This window comes from Cebus imitator, unplaced genomic scaffold (assembly GCF_001604975.1).
Source record: "Cebus imitator isolate Cc_AM_T3 unplaced genomic scaffold, Cebus_imitator-1.0 Scaffold138, whole genome shotgun sequence".
Classification (NCBI taxonomy): domain Eukaryota; kingdom Metazoa; phylum Chordata; class Mammalia; order Primates; family Cebidae; genus Cebus; species Cebus imitator.
In genome coordinates, this window is record NW_016107453.1 from 718,660 (window position 1) to 734,195 (window position 15,536).

Here is a 15,536-nt window from a genome sequence, read left to right on the forward strand (position 1 = left end):
TCTTAATTACAAATGAAACAGAATGACATTTAAGGAAGAAATTCTTTAACTTCTAATTCTTCTTTTGGATTAAGCTGTTAACCTGACTTTGCCTTCATAAGTCAACAGTAATTTATTTTATGCAACGTACCTTGCCTTTGCTAGTCAGAGACAAGTACAGAAAAGTGCCAATTTCAACAGTAGATGTATTACACCATGAAGAGCAGTCATTCAAATGGGAAGTGTTGAAAGTTTTGCAAAGAAAATATTCTCCTTGAGTGGTAGTAATGATGGGCTTGAATCCCACATGGGATAATTAATAAAATGTTCATATGATTAAGATGAATCTTACCCTCTGGTTCCAGGGGTACTACCAAAAGCAAAGGGTGAGATGAGAAAGCCAACTTATTCTCAAGGGAAATTATCCACTCCATGGGAAGAAAGTGGCAACAACTACCTGACATACTTTCCCCATGCGGATAAGAAATGTAGAGCACTTGTGTCCGAGGCCAAATATTACAGAAAAATAACCCAGTGCCACACCAGACCCTTCACCTGACAGAGAGGTGAGGAAGGTCACATTGCAGACATAACAAGCATGTTTCTCTCTCCAAACTCTGCTTTGAATTTTAATATGCTTAATGTTTAAGACAATCTTACTTTGTTTGCTAGGTCTGTAAAAAAAAAAAAGAAAAAACTCTTTTGTCTAAAACATATTATTTAGATACAGTCAGGGATTTTAGAGCATACTTATGTTACTACTGAACAGTAATGCTTTTTTAGGCAGCAAGTAATAGGTGAGAATGTTACCTATTACTACTCTAAAGTAGAAAACATGACCATGTGGAGATTTATCCTGTACTAGGCCATGGTTGTCTCCTTTATCAATGCAACAAGAGTTGTAAGTTTCCTTTTCAGTGTTATTTATTGTCTCTAGTTCCTAAGGTTTTCCTCTATGAATGTATTTTGTAAATCAAGTGAATATTTGCTCTAATTCAAATTTTTGTGTATACTATAAAAAAAAAACAACACTGGACCAAGAATCAAGAGATCTTGGACTGCAGTGCTGACTCTTCCCTGTATTTGCTGTGATTTATAGCAAAAGATCCAACCTCTGGATCTCACTACTTGTATACCATCTGTGAAGAGAGACTAAGACCCAACACTGCCTACCTATTAAGTGCAAGTAAGATGTACATGAATTATACATCTATGTTTTTCAATTCCTTTTTCTGAAAGACAAGGTATGCTCTGCATACTCTATTAGGTTACTTTATATACTTTGGGTTTAGACTTTTGGAAAATTTGCCACTACCTAAGAAAACAGCAGTGCCTATATTCCTTAATTCTAATCTAAGGTTAATAACAAAGCAAGAGACAACATATGCTCTGCTTGTCATCTTAGGGTCTAATTTCAGGTCCAATGGAAAAAGACCAGTGACTCATAAAATGTGAAAATATGGTAAAACGATTCAAACAGGCCAAGTACCCACAGGAAACAGCTCATGATTATCTAGCCCCATTAGTAGTCAAGAATAGTTAGTGTCAACATGCTTATTTCATATCGGACACTAAGCTAGAACTGGGAAAACTGCTTAACATGTCTCAAGTGGCCCATCTTCTTGAATTATGCACCTCCACATCAAAAGAGCCCAGAATCTGTTCAGAGGATGAAAGAGAAATCTGATAACTGCTAATGGCAAAGTCTTGGCAGGAATTAACTCCTTCCCAGAGAAAGAATTATTTTACGGGCTTCTCTCCATTTCTCCTTGCCAATCTCCAGCCTGTACACCAGAGCTCTGTCATTATTTGTCAGTGGAATGATACATTTTCAAGTGGTTCTCTTCCCATAATGGTTAAAAACATAAGGTGAGGACAGGTCATTAACTTTACTAACAAACAGGTGTTTGTTAGATGAGATTATTTAAAACCACATTACTTAGGCTGTTGTTTCCCTAAATGGTGCATAATACAGTGTATCACAGCAAGTGCAAATATTTGAACTGTCTCTGTGTAATTATATTATCATAAAATCTTCTGACTTGATATTTAGATCTGAGGACATCCTTTACATTTTTTAATACTTGTTATACTATTGGTTCACTCAGAGTTTCAATTCACTCCTACCATAAGGAGGAGAGGTTTTGTTTTGTTTTTTAAGAGATAGGGTCTCATTATGTTGCCCAGGCTGGTCTCTAAATCCTGGGCTCAAGTAATCTTCCCACCTCAGCCTCCCACAGTGCTAGGATTACAGGCTGGAGCCACGAAATCTCAGAGGAAGGAGAGCTTTTCAGAGATGGGGAGGCCTGAAGAGCAGGGACAAAAGAAGTGGTCAGCAGAGAGGATTAAAGAGACTTGGGGTTCAAAGGATATTTGCTACAACAATTGGCACTAGGTGGTAAATTACAATCTTAATGTGGATTTCATCTTTCCATCAACTTTAATACAAACATTCCCAACAGAATACAAGGCCGAAAGATCTATGTAAAATGATATTGAAACGTAAGTTCACTTCTGAAACTTGACTACAGTTTTGAGTGTCATACCAGGAGCAATAATGCCCATCCAAAGACCTACTAGCTGTTCTCAGTGAGCTTACATTCTAATGAAAATGTATTTGGAATACTTCAGAGAACAAGTAAGAACCAAGAGAAAGAAATCATTAACAAAGCCTGGCCCATCAAATTAACAGATTTATGATCTATTTCCTGACTTGCACTGAACTGTCAAGTCTCTGTGCATTATTTCTTGGTGTAATAACTGAGCATAAAATGCACAGTTTCTGGAGACAGATGACCTCTATATTTTGTTGGGTAGGAGTTCTGTATCTAGCATTTAAATGCTGCTTATTTTCACCTTATTAAACTGCACTTTTTGATCAGCCAGAAAAGCGTTAAGGGGCCTTATAAAGCATTTAGGAACAAGGAGTGAGGAGGAACAAGGAAACTCCTAAATTATCAAATGTTTAAGAATCTAGTTTTCTACACTCTCTTCATCAATTACATTATGAGTAAATTACATTGCGAGTAAACCCACCAGGTGAAATCTTTATTCTAATGCACAATGTTTTCATTTTACGTCTCAAATTATGCACACGAATGAACAGCAATCAGTATGCTCTTACGATGTTCATTTTTGACCATGTATTTATTATATAGATCTCCAGAATCTTCAGTAATTATCCTTTACTTTCTAAGTTTGCTGTTGGATTTTCTTTGAAATATTCCTTTAAACCTTTACAAGAAGTTATCAGAATGTACATCAATATTTGTCTACAATCTCCATAGACAATCTCTACATCCTATTTACAACCTACCTACTGATGAATACACTTGTGGAAAACATTTAGATATAAAATATCAGAACTAAGAACTTGACTTCTGCAATGACTGGACACATAAAAATAACAACTAGGAACAGACTAATAACCAAGTCAGATTAAATATGGAGTATGACAGTTTCCAGAGGCAAAGAGCATGATACCACATAAAGCTACTCAATTTTTTAAATAAAAGGTTGAAGTAAATTTGAGGCTTGTGAAAGAAACACACAGTAAACATTAGTGATCAAACTGTCCTCCAGTTTGATGTAAGCAGATAAAAGCTTTCCCAATTCCAATTCCTCTACCATCACTAAATAAGAGTAGTACTTATTGTAGAAAAGCTTTTAAAATTTTTTTTAGAAATTAGCAAAATGCTGCAGCTTCACAATAGATTCTTTCTCCTAGAAAGTCTATGTGGGCTGGGTACAGTGGCTCACACCTGTAATCCCAGCACTCTGGGAGGCTAAGGCAGGCAGATCACGAGGTCAGGAGTTCGAGACCAGCCTGGCCAGCATGGTGAAACCCTGTCTCTATTAAAAATATAAAAATTAGCTGAGTGTGGTGGCACACGCCTCTAGTCTCAGCTACTCGAGAGGCTGAGGCAGGAGAATTGCTTGAACCCAGCAAGTGGAGGTTGCAGTGAGCCAAGATCGCGCCACTGCACTCCAGCCTAGGCAACAGAGCGAGACTCCATCTCAAAAAATAAATAAATAAATAAAAGGAAGTCTATGTGAAAAAAAGCACAAGGCCCCAGTTCCACAAATCTACAGTTAGTGTACATAAGAATCATCTATGGGATACGTTAAAATAAGAATTCCCAGATCTACTACTAGGCATTTTTCATTCAGGAGTCATGGGACTGGCCCCGGAATTTGTAATTTCAATAAACACCCTGGGTAAATTCATTCTGAGGCAGGGAACTTAAAAATACTGCTCCTGTAGTGTCAGTGCACAGAATGTAACCGCAAGAGTCCAAAACACAGTACAACACAGAGTGGCAATGTGATGAAGAGCAAGTCTATGTATGTGACCTAAGAGGCGCAGCTTCATTTTATTCCTTAAGACCAGGTCCCCAGTCAGCACCAGCTCCGCGGCTGGCCGGCTCACCTAAGCAGCGGTAGGGAATCACAATGTGGGGATGGGTCTTGCACTGCTTGCGGTCCCGCTTGCACCAGTTCTGGATGGTCACTGGTTGGTTGGCTTCTACCACATTGGTGATCTGCAGTTCAGGGTAGACCTGGAAGAGCACACAAAAAGCATAAATTGTTACTTGAGGCAGGGGCTGACATGTACAAGCATGTAAGGTACAGGTGGAGTGTCCCTTATCCAAAATGCTTGGGACCATAAGTGCTAAAGGTCTCCAAATATTTCCAATTTTGGAACATCTGCATTATATGCTTAATGGCTGAGCACCTCAAATGCAAAAAGTCTAAAATACTCCAAAGAGCATTTATTTTGAGCATCATGTTGGCACTCAAAAAGTTTTGGATTTTTGAGCATTTCAGACTTAGGATTTTTAAATCTGGGATACTCAACCTGTACTGCTACCCCCTAACAGTCAAGACTGCTCTACTGCTGACCAAACTAAAGAAATTCAGTAGAAAGGAAAAGATGCAAATGACAAGCACCTAGTCATTCCATTCAAAATACTAAGCAATGCGGCCAGGTGCAGTGGCTCACACCAGTAATCCCAGCACTTTGGGAGACGGAGATGGGCGGAGCACGAGGTCAGGAGTTTGAGACCAGCCTGGTCAACATTGTGAAACCCCATCTCTACTAAAAAATACAACAATTAGCTGGGCACGGTGGCTAGTGCTTGTAATCTCAGCTACTTGGGAGGCTGAGGTAGAGAACTGCTTGAACCAGGACCCGGGAGGCAGAGGTTGCAGTGAGCCGAGATTGCACCACTGCACTCCCATCTGGGTTACAGAGCGAGACTCCATCTCAAAAAAAAAAAAAAAAAAAATACTAAGCAATGCAACTTTTAATTTATGGCATTCATTCAGACTTAAAATATTATTTTTCCAGGAAAGCTAAAATAGAAACAAGAAGGGGAAACACAGGATTCTTACAAGTGTGAGGTGATTTTTGCTATGAAATAAATTGGTGTGGGATAATAGTCTGTAATGTCCTAAATAAATATTATAGATGTGGCTGGGAATATTCGCTTTATTTAAATTCAGCCTCCTCCTATATCTCACTAATCGGACATTTTACAGGATACCACATATAGAAAGTTTTCAGTATAAAAATCCTGCTCTTATTCCAAGTAATTTACATAAAAATAATTTATCAAAAAGTTCTCAAGGGTATCATTTAGATAAAAATAAACCCATGAATTCTCTTTGCTCCTATAACTAACTACAGCCCCTTGCTTTGATTACTGTTGTGAATGAACCATGGCGTTTACTGAGCACTTAGAATGAAATGTGAAACTTGATCAATTAAATTACATTTGTGAACCATCAAACCACTTCTATTTATTAATGAGTGGAGATACGAAAGAAAAACATAGACACAAAAATCTATTTCTAAAATGTGCATTCCCTTGCATAAATTTTGCATTTCGACAGGGTGACTGTTTTGCCAGATAAATAACAATTAATAGAGAGAAATGACCGTATAAGAAAGGAAATGATTAGAACGCTGGGCCGTGTAATCTGAAGTAGCAAAAGTAAGAACATGAGGGGAGTTATACACACTTAAAAGGTCATAGGACCTGTAATCCCAGCACTGTGCGAGACCGAGGCGGACAGATTACAACATCAGGAGTTTGAGACCAGCCTGGCCAACATGGTGAAACCCCATCTCTACTAAAAATATAAAAGTTAGGGCCGGGCGCGGTGGCTCAAGCCTGTAATCCCAGCACTTTGGGAGGCCGAGGCGGGTGGATCACGAGGTCAAGAGATCGAGGCCATCCTGGTCAACATGGTGAAACCCCGTCTCTACTAAAAATACAAAAAATTAGCTGGGCATGGTGGTGCGTGCCTGTAATCCCAGCTACTCAGGAGGCTGAGGCAGGAAAACTGCTTGAACCCAAAAAGCAGACATTGTACTGAGCCAAGATCGCACTACTGTGCTCCAGCCTAAGGTGACAGAGTGAGACTCCGTCTAAAAAAAAAAGGTGGTAGGACCAAAGGAGGTGAGTCCACTAATCACACTCTAGGGGCTAAAGAATGTGTGGTGTACAGGACTGGAGACAGTGAGGTGGTAACACGTAGTAACTGCAGAGTCAGATAATGGAAATTAAAATTTTAGAGGAGTTGCAGATTGGTCATTGCAAGGAGTGCAGCATGACCATTTTAAGGAATGGGTGATGGAGAATATTGAAAACAAGGTCATTGGAGGAATGAGAATAATGAACTGAGAAACTGGAATACTGGAAGAATCACTGAGATCGATAATAGGATCACTTAAGAATCATGAAATGAGGAGCTACACCACATGACAAAGTCTGAGTGGGGAACGCTGATGAGGCAGAAAGAGGTCTGCAGATGGCCAAGGTGGGGAAGTGAGGTGATCTAGTCTGAAAGCATGCACTTCACGTATGACGGGGTCGGGGGCGATGCTTTTACAGAACAGAAAGGAAGGGTGGTTTGGCAACAAAAGTGAAGAGGAAAAGAGGGCATCCCCACCTCTACGGGCAACACTTTGAGGATTCTGAGAAAAGAACTTTGAAATGAGAAGGCTATCTTCTCAGGTAGAAGGAGAAGCAGTGCCTTCCCTGGAGGGAGAACAACGTTTCTGAGCAAGATAATCTCTGAGTTAGATGACACACAGAATTTTGCTTGTGATTGTCAGTGACATTCAGAGGGCTCAGCATGACTCAATCTTTGTTTAAAATGTTATTTTGTTCATCGTGGAGGATTTTTGCAGTCATTTTGATTCTTAAAAATATTTCATTAAACATTCTTTTTTTTAAATGTTTTTATTTTTTTGAGATGGAGTCTGGCTCTGTCCGCCCAGGCTAGAATACAGTGGTGCAATCTCGGCTCAATGCAACCTCCACTTCCCAGGTTCAAGGGATTCTCCTGCCTCAGCCTCCCAAGTAGCTGGGATTACAGGCGCCTGCCACCACGTCCAGCTAATTTTTGTATTTTTAGTAGAGACGGGGTTTCACTGTGTTGAACAGGCGGGTGTTGAACTCCTGACCTGGTGATCCACCCGCTTTGGCCTCCCAAAGTGCTGGGATTACAAGCGTGAGCCACTGCGCCCAGCCTCATTAAACATTCTTAATCTCAACTCCTTGTTTATCTCACCTTAGTCCCAGTCCGCCCAAAAATCAGTTAAAAAATAAGGTACTGTGAATGGATAAATAATATTATGGGGTACACACCTAGACAATGGAATGTTACTCAGCACTTAAATGAACCCATGAAAAGGCATGGAGGAACTTAACTAATACTGCTCAATGAAAGAAGCCCATCTGAAAAGGTTCCATACTGTGTGTGATTCCTACTATATGACATTCTGGAAAAGGCAAAACTATGGAGACTAAAAAGATCAGTGGTTGCCAGAGGCTTGGGCAGCGGAGGCGGAGGATGAACAGGGAAAGCACAGAGGATTTTTAGGCAGTGAAACTCTCAATGATACTGCAGTGATGAACAGAGGTCATTATACATTTGTCCAAACCCAGAAAATGTGTACCACCGAGAGTGAAGCTCAGGGAAACCATGGACTTCTAGTGATGGTGATGTGTCAATCAGTTCAGCGACTGTAACAAAGGTACCACTCCCCAGAAGATGCTAATAGGAGAGGCTGAGCATGTGTGGAGGGAGCAGGTGTATGGGAAACCTCTATACCTTCCTCTCAATTTTTCTGTGAACCTAAAACTGCTCTAAGAAACAGTCTATCTTAAAAACAAAAATTTAAAAATAAGGTATCAATCAGTGCAGCAGCAAGGGAGAAACTCAGTGGTAGAGGTATATGCTATGAGGACACACACACACAAAACTCTAAATTAGAATCCTGGGGTGGGTGTTGAGAGAGTTATTCTTGAAACCACTGCCACAGTAACCCAGCTCCAGAGGGATCCAGCCATTAATACTTCTCTGTATTTTACTTTGTTCTTAAGTATCTTAATATCTCAATGTAGCCACTTCAGATCCCAGAAAATGCTCAACTTTAAAATGCCACTAAAAATGTTAATAATCCCCTGGCTTTTTTCTATATAATGAAAGGTGAAGTGGCTTTTTGCACAGGAATATAACTCTCCCACCATCTTTACTGTTTATTAGATCACAAAATTATAGCCCTCATGAGTCATAAACTCTATGACACTTGAGAGTCCACCCTGAGGGACACGACTTTATGTGCAGTGAAGTGTGAATTACTGCATTTTCTAAAGGGATTCTAGCTGCCACTGCACTGAAATACAACCCAGTTGAGAACTTCCTCAGGACCCCTTGGTTTTCTACAAACCCAGTAGCAGACATATTCACCTCATGGTTCCCTCTTTACAACGTAAAACCAACACATTGTTTGTAGGTTCAAACTGATTACCAGAAGAACTGGATCTCTTTTTCACGTTGGGTTGCGTAACATCTTCAGATTCCTATGGTAATAGTTGGTGTGACAGGACAGTAACGGGCCCTGATTAGGTTGACTATTTCCAAGCAGGCAGAATTGAAAATTGACAAATTAAAATCCATGAAGATGGAGCTTTTCCCTAAAATCAGCCAAACACAGAATTTGCCTCCAATTCCCACCATGAAATCTAGGACATATGTGTTATTTTCTGTGCCACAGCTTCTCTCTCCCTAACACTGACAATGGCAATTGTTAATATGAAGATGTCTGTGGACACTGTAAAATTTGAACTACATAAAGCCCATGCGTAGTTTTTGTACTGCCCTAATTATTAAAATTGACTCAGTAAATTCAACCTGATTCAGTTACTTTTATTCAGAGATAAGGGATTACTAATTTAAATTTGGCAAAGAACAATTTTGCGGTTCTAAGATCAGGAGGTTTATTTAAAGGGGGAAAACATTAGCAATCAAGGTAACAAAATTTCTTCTGAAGCAGAGCAAGACTCTTTAGATAAAGCAATTGCCACATGCACAACCAACTCCCAACTCAGAAAGCAAACAACAAAACAAAACAAAGAGAAACATGTTAAAATTTAAAATTCCTATGAAAACCCCCAATATCATACCTAGGTTTTTATTAAATAGCCCCAGTATATATCCAGAGAGAAAAAAAAAGCATTTTTATGAACTAAATATATAGTTCATTTGTTTTTATAAAGATATTAATATAGTTCATTTAAAGATATAAATATAGTTCATCATTTTAGTCAAGAATACAAATTAAAATAATCAGAAACACAAATGTCCTCATGGCTAGATAAGTTCCTGATTTTTATCATAATTACAGTAATCCTCCCTATCTATGGTTTTGCTTTCCATGGTTTCGGGCCAAAAATATTAAATGGAAAGTTCTAGAAATAAACAAGAAGTTTTATTTTTCTTTTATATTTAATTTTAGGAAAGAGACGGGGTCATCCTATGTTGCCCAGGCTGGTCTCAAACTCTTGGCTTCAAGACAGCCTCCTGTCTTGGCCTCCCAAAGTGCTAGCATTACAAGCATGAGCCACCCCTCCCTGGCCAACAATAAGTTTTAAATTGCACACCATTCTGAGTAGTGTGATGAAATCTCAAACCCATACCCAAACTCTAATTTGTCCAGACAATGAATCATCCCTTTTCCAGCGTCTCCATGCTGTATATGCTACCTGCCCATTGGTCACCTGATCATAGCACTTGTGTTCAAGTAACTCTCATTTGACTTAATAATGGCCCCAAAGCACAAGAGTAGGGATGGTAACATAATGTCATAATTGTCCTGTTTTATCATTAGTTGTTAATTGTTCACTATGCCTAATCTGTAAATTCAAGTTTATCACTGGTATGTACATATAGGAAAAAATATAGTATATATTGGATTTGGTACTATCCAAGGTTTTGGGCATTCTCTGGGGTTCTTAGAATATATCCTCTGCAGATAAGGAAGGACTACTATAATTATAATCATCAGTTCAATGTTTTAATATTTCATTTGCAACATCTCAAATCTCACATAGGAAATAAAAATAAAAGTTCCTTCAGCTGTTTAATTTGCATGTGTTTTCCAAAACATACATGTACTGCTAGTGCAAATAATCTGCAAATACAGCAAACATCAGCAAATCCCGTCTCATACTCCTTTTCTTTTTTTTTTGCAATAATGAAGTAAATTTATTGGAAATAAAATGGATTAGGTAGAGTAGTTGCGTTTTTACAGTACAATAGCGACATGGAAAAAAAGAAAGAAAAACCACTTCATTGGGAATCAGAATACCTGGGTTTTCTTCTGGTCCCCTTCTCATAAATAACACAAGCAAAGCTTCCTGGGACTTGGTTGCTTCTCATACTCCTTTTCTAAAATGTTTCTTACGTGAAACCCAACTCCAATCATTTTTTTGACTTTCTTTTTTAAAAAAGGACTCGAGATATTTATACTTAAAGCAGAAGCAAACCCAGGCCTCTGTCAGCTAGTAGAAAAATACTCTGTCCTCAATTCCTACAAATTTTCCAAAATTACAGCCACACAGAGCATTTGCTGTATAAATACATACATAAATACTGTGTTCCAAACACACTCTTACCTAAGATCCCTTAGACTACACTTCAAATGCCCAAGCCCATTGGAGTCTCCCCATCTAGACAAACCTCCTCCTCTCATGGTGAAATAATGCTAACCCCTCTTAGGGAATGTTTTCTGGTATTTATCAGTGTGCCTCACATCATCGCTGTTAAGTACCTATCTGTACTGCCTGCCTGGTGGAAAGGAACTTTCCTGAAGGGCAGAAAACACAATGTGGCATGCTATAGCCTCCCCGTGGAGCCCCACATCCATTACCTTTGGCTTTCAGACTATCAGGAGGCTGCTGACCCCCAACTCCTTTTATGTGGTGCTCCCACCCTCAGCCCTCTGAAGGAAGACTCATTAGTGACTGTATTTCAACTCTGCAGCGCCATCCCTACAGCTCATTAGAGCCCATGAAAACCAAACTGTACATGGCATTCTCTACCTCAAGGGCTTTCATGAACACACACAGGCTGTCGCTAGATAAGGAAGAAACTTGACTAGCGGTGAGGATAAGTCTGAGCCAGAGGTGGCACGTCTACACCCATGGGTGCATGGCGGCTTGTGCCTACAGTCCCAGCTACCCGGGAGGCCAAGGTGGGAGGACAGCTTAAGCGAGAAGGTCGAGGCTGCAGTGAACCGTGATCATGTCACTGCACTCCAGTCTGGGCAACAGGGCGAGACCCTGCCTCAAAAAAAAAAAACAACAAAACTGTGCAGATTTCAAAAGATTTTTTTTGTTTTTTTGAGACAGAGTCTGGTTTGATCTCAGGTCACTGCATGCAACCTCCCCNCCTCAAAAAAAAAAAAAAACAAAGAAAACCCCCAAAAAACCCATGGGTGGACTCAAACTAGGCATCTGGAAGTAGCAATCAGTCCCAGAAAATAGGGAAATAACTAGGGAGACAAGGGAAGGTGAGAAACAGACAAGACTGGAGCAGGCAGAGACAGGATCTGATGGGTGCCCAGGTGCCCTTTAACTCTTGTGAGTCTTAGGATGTGCATTTGGATTCCAGGAGACCCCTTGTCCCCTTCAATAAGCCCTGTCTCTAAACATAAGCTACTTCAGTAGCTTTATGCTCTTTCCAATTGAACAAATGCCAAGAAAAAGGCCCAGCTCACATGCTGGTTCACTAATTCCTATTGCATGATCCCCTCAATCTCTGTGCGCAGACCAATCTATCCTACCCCTTCAGCCTCCGCTATCCTTGATCGCGTTATCTGATCCCTGACCACTTTCTACCTCCTATTTTGCTGATGGGCTGTCTGTCCTATTAGAATATACAATCCTTGAGGGCAGGGGCAATATGATTCATCTGGTGTTCCCTCAACAGTGGCCAACCCTGGGATAGCACAGTAAGTGTCTGATAAATATTTAATGATTATTTCTGGCTAAGGTCAGAATCCATTCAATCAGGGACATTCAGTGTTTATTAAGTTCCCATTGGGTATTATAAATCTATTTCTTAAACAAGATATTCTAAATAGTTGTTGGATTATGAGATTTTCAGGAAAATAAGTATCTCAATGCCTTTCAATATTGTTCTTCCAAGTAGATATGACAGCTTATACAAATCACAGCATCTGCTATAAGAAGCAGTAGATTAATATAAACAAGCACTCAGCTAAGAAAGACATTTAGGAAGAGTGACGGGGCAAGCTCTCACTTAGGCTAACGGGACCCATTCATTTAGTTAGCACAGGAATCTGAAAAGCAGCCTACCTACCTGGTCATAGAGCCATTTTTATCGTTGAAAGTGAATGTATCAATACATGAAGTGTTATGAGTGCATAAGAGATTCCAAATACTAACACCAGTAAAGAGGTAGAATAAAAACAATTTTAGATCAATATTAAAAGCTTATTATTCGTAGTCTAAGTAGTTTTGTCTACTGAAAAATACCTTGAAATCTGGTCACCATCAGAATTTTTTTGTTCCAAATTTTAAAAATCTGAAGCCTCTTTTTCACTATCTCTCCAAGTTGGAAATATATTGATCTCAGACAAGATGACATTTAAGCTGCTAAATACATAAAGCAAGAAAAGACACTGATGATATTTAAGAAAGCCAAGAAGAGAAATATTGAAAACAAAAAAAAAAAACCTTTTTAAAGACATATGTTGACAGAGTCCTACAGAAACGTGTCTCTGTTCCCAACACAAAGGACAAATGGAGAACCTAAAAGTCCCTTTTGTAAACAGGGCACCTAGGACCAGTGGTGATGCCGCAAGTCCTAAAATGACCAAAGGCATTTCAAAAACACAAAATCAAATGTGGGTAACAAACGGCTGAAAACAAAGTTAATGAACAGAGTAAATGGAATTGGAAATTGCTACTAATTCTGAAAACAGTTTGCCTACTTTTCTATTTAGTCATTCAATTTTTAAATTCATCTTTAACCAAATTCTCAGAGATATTTCTTTTTGAAAACACTATAAAAACTATGTGGTACTAATAAATTGTTTTAAACTTATAAGCAGAAGGTCAATGAGTAATACGTGATACATTAGCACATCTTAATTTACAGGTCACTAACAGAGGTGAGCAACAAACTTGCATGTGTTTTGTCGGAACTGCTGGAGACCCTGAATAGTTAAGATAGAAATCTTGCATTCCAGACTTACTCAGGAACAAGCATGACTAAATTTGATTATTACTGCAATTGAGTGACAGGTAGATGGGAAGGTCCACTTTACTATTCTTTCCACTTGTACATATGCTTAGAATTTTGCATTTAAAGCACTGAAAATTTAAATAAATAAATAAATTTAGTCCAGAGGAAACAGCCAGCTTTCTAAATTGATAACGGCATGTGAAAAAGGAAAAAAGCCCCAAGAGCCAAATTATACCTGCATGACTGCAGCTAGCATACATGAATATATACATGAAACAGAGAATCCAACGCTCTGTAACAAAATGTTTCCGAGCTAGCCTATGTTGTATATTTTCATCTTCTCAAAGCTTTCCCATACCAATTCCTTTTTCAAAGAACATATCCAAGAAGACAGTAAGGAAAATGTCATAACTGAGGGATTCCTAAGTAGCAGACATCATTGCAAATGCTTTATGTGTAGCACAGCATAGTCCTCCGAGTTAGTAATTGCTCCATTTTATGTAAGACGAAACTGGACCAACTAAAACAGAGGCCATTTCTAGGCATTCAAAGAGTATATTAATTATAAATTTTAAACTACTGAGACTCTGGCATATACAACTAGTGCTCAACTTATGACCACGATTGGTTTCGACAGACCAGTCGTAACACAATTTGGTCGTAAGTTGAGTAGGCTATATGCATGCGGAGATGGTAGTGCTGCCGGAAGCTGGTCTGCACGGTCGTATGCCCAGCTGGGCAACGTTTGCGCTGCCAGACTCGGAGCAGTCGTGGCTAGCGATTGTGGTCGTAAAGTCGAATGGTCATAAGTTGCACAGGTCGTAAGTCGATCAATACCTGTAAGCCAAGACAAGGCATGTCCTAGACAATATTATATACTTCTGTTTCTGGATTTCAATGACATGCTTTCAATATTTCTGGAATACAAAGAAAAATCATACCTTAAACTGTTCTCAACATAAATGCTTTGAATAGTGAGGAATACTAAAAATAGAATCTCTAATTTAATTGAGAAAGAGAATTGGAAAACGAAAACGTTCTCTGCTTGCAACTTAATGAGGAGCTGAGAGGCACCGTGCAGCTGATGAAACGCTACTGCAAATGGGACCCATCAGCGTGCTATGTTTCCAAATGATGGCCTTATGTAAAAGCAAAGGCGGTAAAATGCTGCAGGGCATTTGCATATTTCCCAATAATCTGGCCCAACTCTGCTTCTGACATTCTATATAAATATATTGTTACAGCTACACTTTCATATTCAGAGTTGAAAAATACTGTCAAAGAGCCTTGTTTGATGGCTAAGCTATTCTAATTTCAAAGAGCTGAATGAAAACAAATGGGGTGCGGGGGGAAGATGGGACAGAAACCAAAATAAATAGGCCAGGACACAAATGTGAAGACACGAGCAGATGTGTACACATAGCCTAGATTCTCATATTCTCTTTCAATCTAGGGCTGATCTTCTTGTTTTAAAATATCCAAACTCAACTTTTTTAGCCCTAGAATAAATCCTATGGTCAGTAAGGCAATCCTTACATTTATACAGACCACTAATGAATAAAATATATCCACACTCACATATACGTAGCCTGATCCCTCTATTCAAAAACTGTCTCAGTTAATAAGAATCTTGGGATCTTTCCAATTCCAAAACCATACCATATATGTGCCTATGATCTGTCAGTCAATTTTTCGCCTACAAGGTTGGAAGGTGTTCATAGCAAAGTAATAATGGTCAAGAATGTACCAGGACTTCTCCCACTGGATGATGTATACAATATACCTTCCAACTTGGTAAGATTAAAAAGACCACCTCTGTTGTTTGCTTTTTATTTATTTTAATTTCATACATACTACAGAATGAAAAAAGAGGCCAGGCATGGTGGCTTACGCCTGTAATCCCAGCACTTTGGGAGGCCGAGGCAGGCAGATCATGAGGTCAAGAGATCGAGACCACCCTGGCCAACATGGTGAAACCCCGTCTCTACTAA

General features: G+C 39.2%; 1 protein-coding gene across 16 annotated transcripts in view; it reads right to left on the minus strand.

The window, feature by feature from the left end:
- Window positions 1–15,536, minus strand: part of LOC108313502 (amyloid beta precursor protein) — a 288,061-nt gene that overhangs the window by 201,546 nt on the left and 70,979 nt on the right. For all 16 annotated transcript variants that reach the window (XM_037743244.1, XM_037743239.1, XM_037743237.1 and 13 more), the window contains exon 3: window positions 4,409–4,538. In XM_037743244.1, coding sequence (XP_037599172.1) covers window positions 4,409–4,538 — 130 coding nt within the window. The remainder of the gene's footprint in view (window positions 1–4,408; window positions 4,539–15,536) is intronic.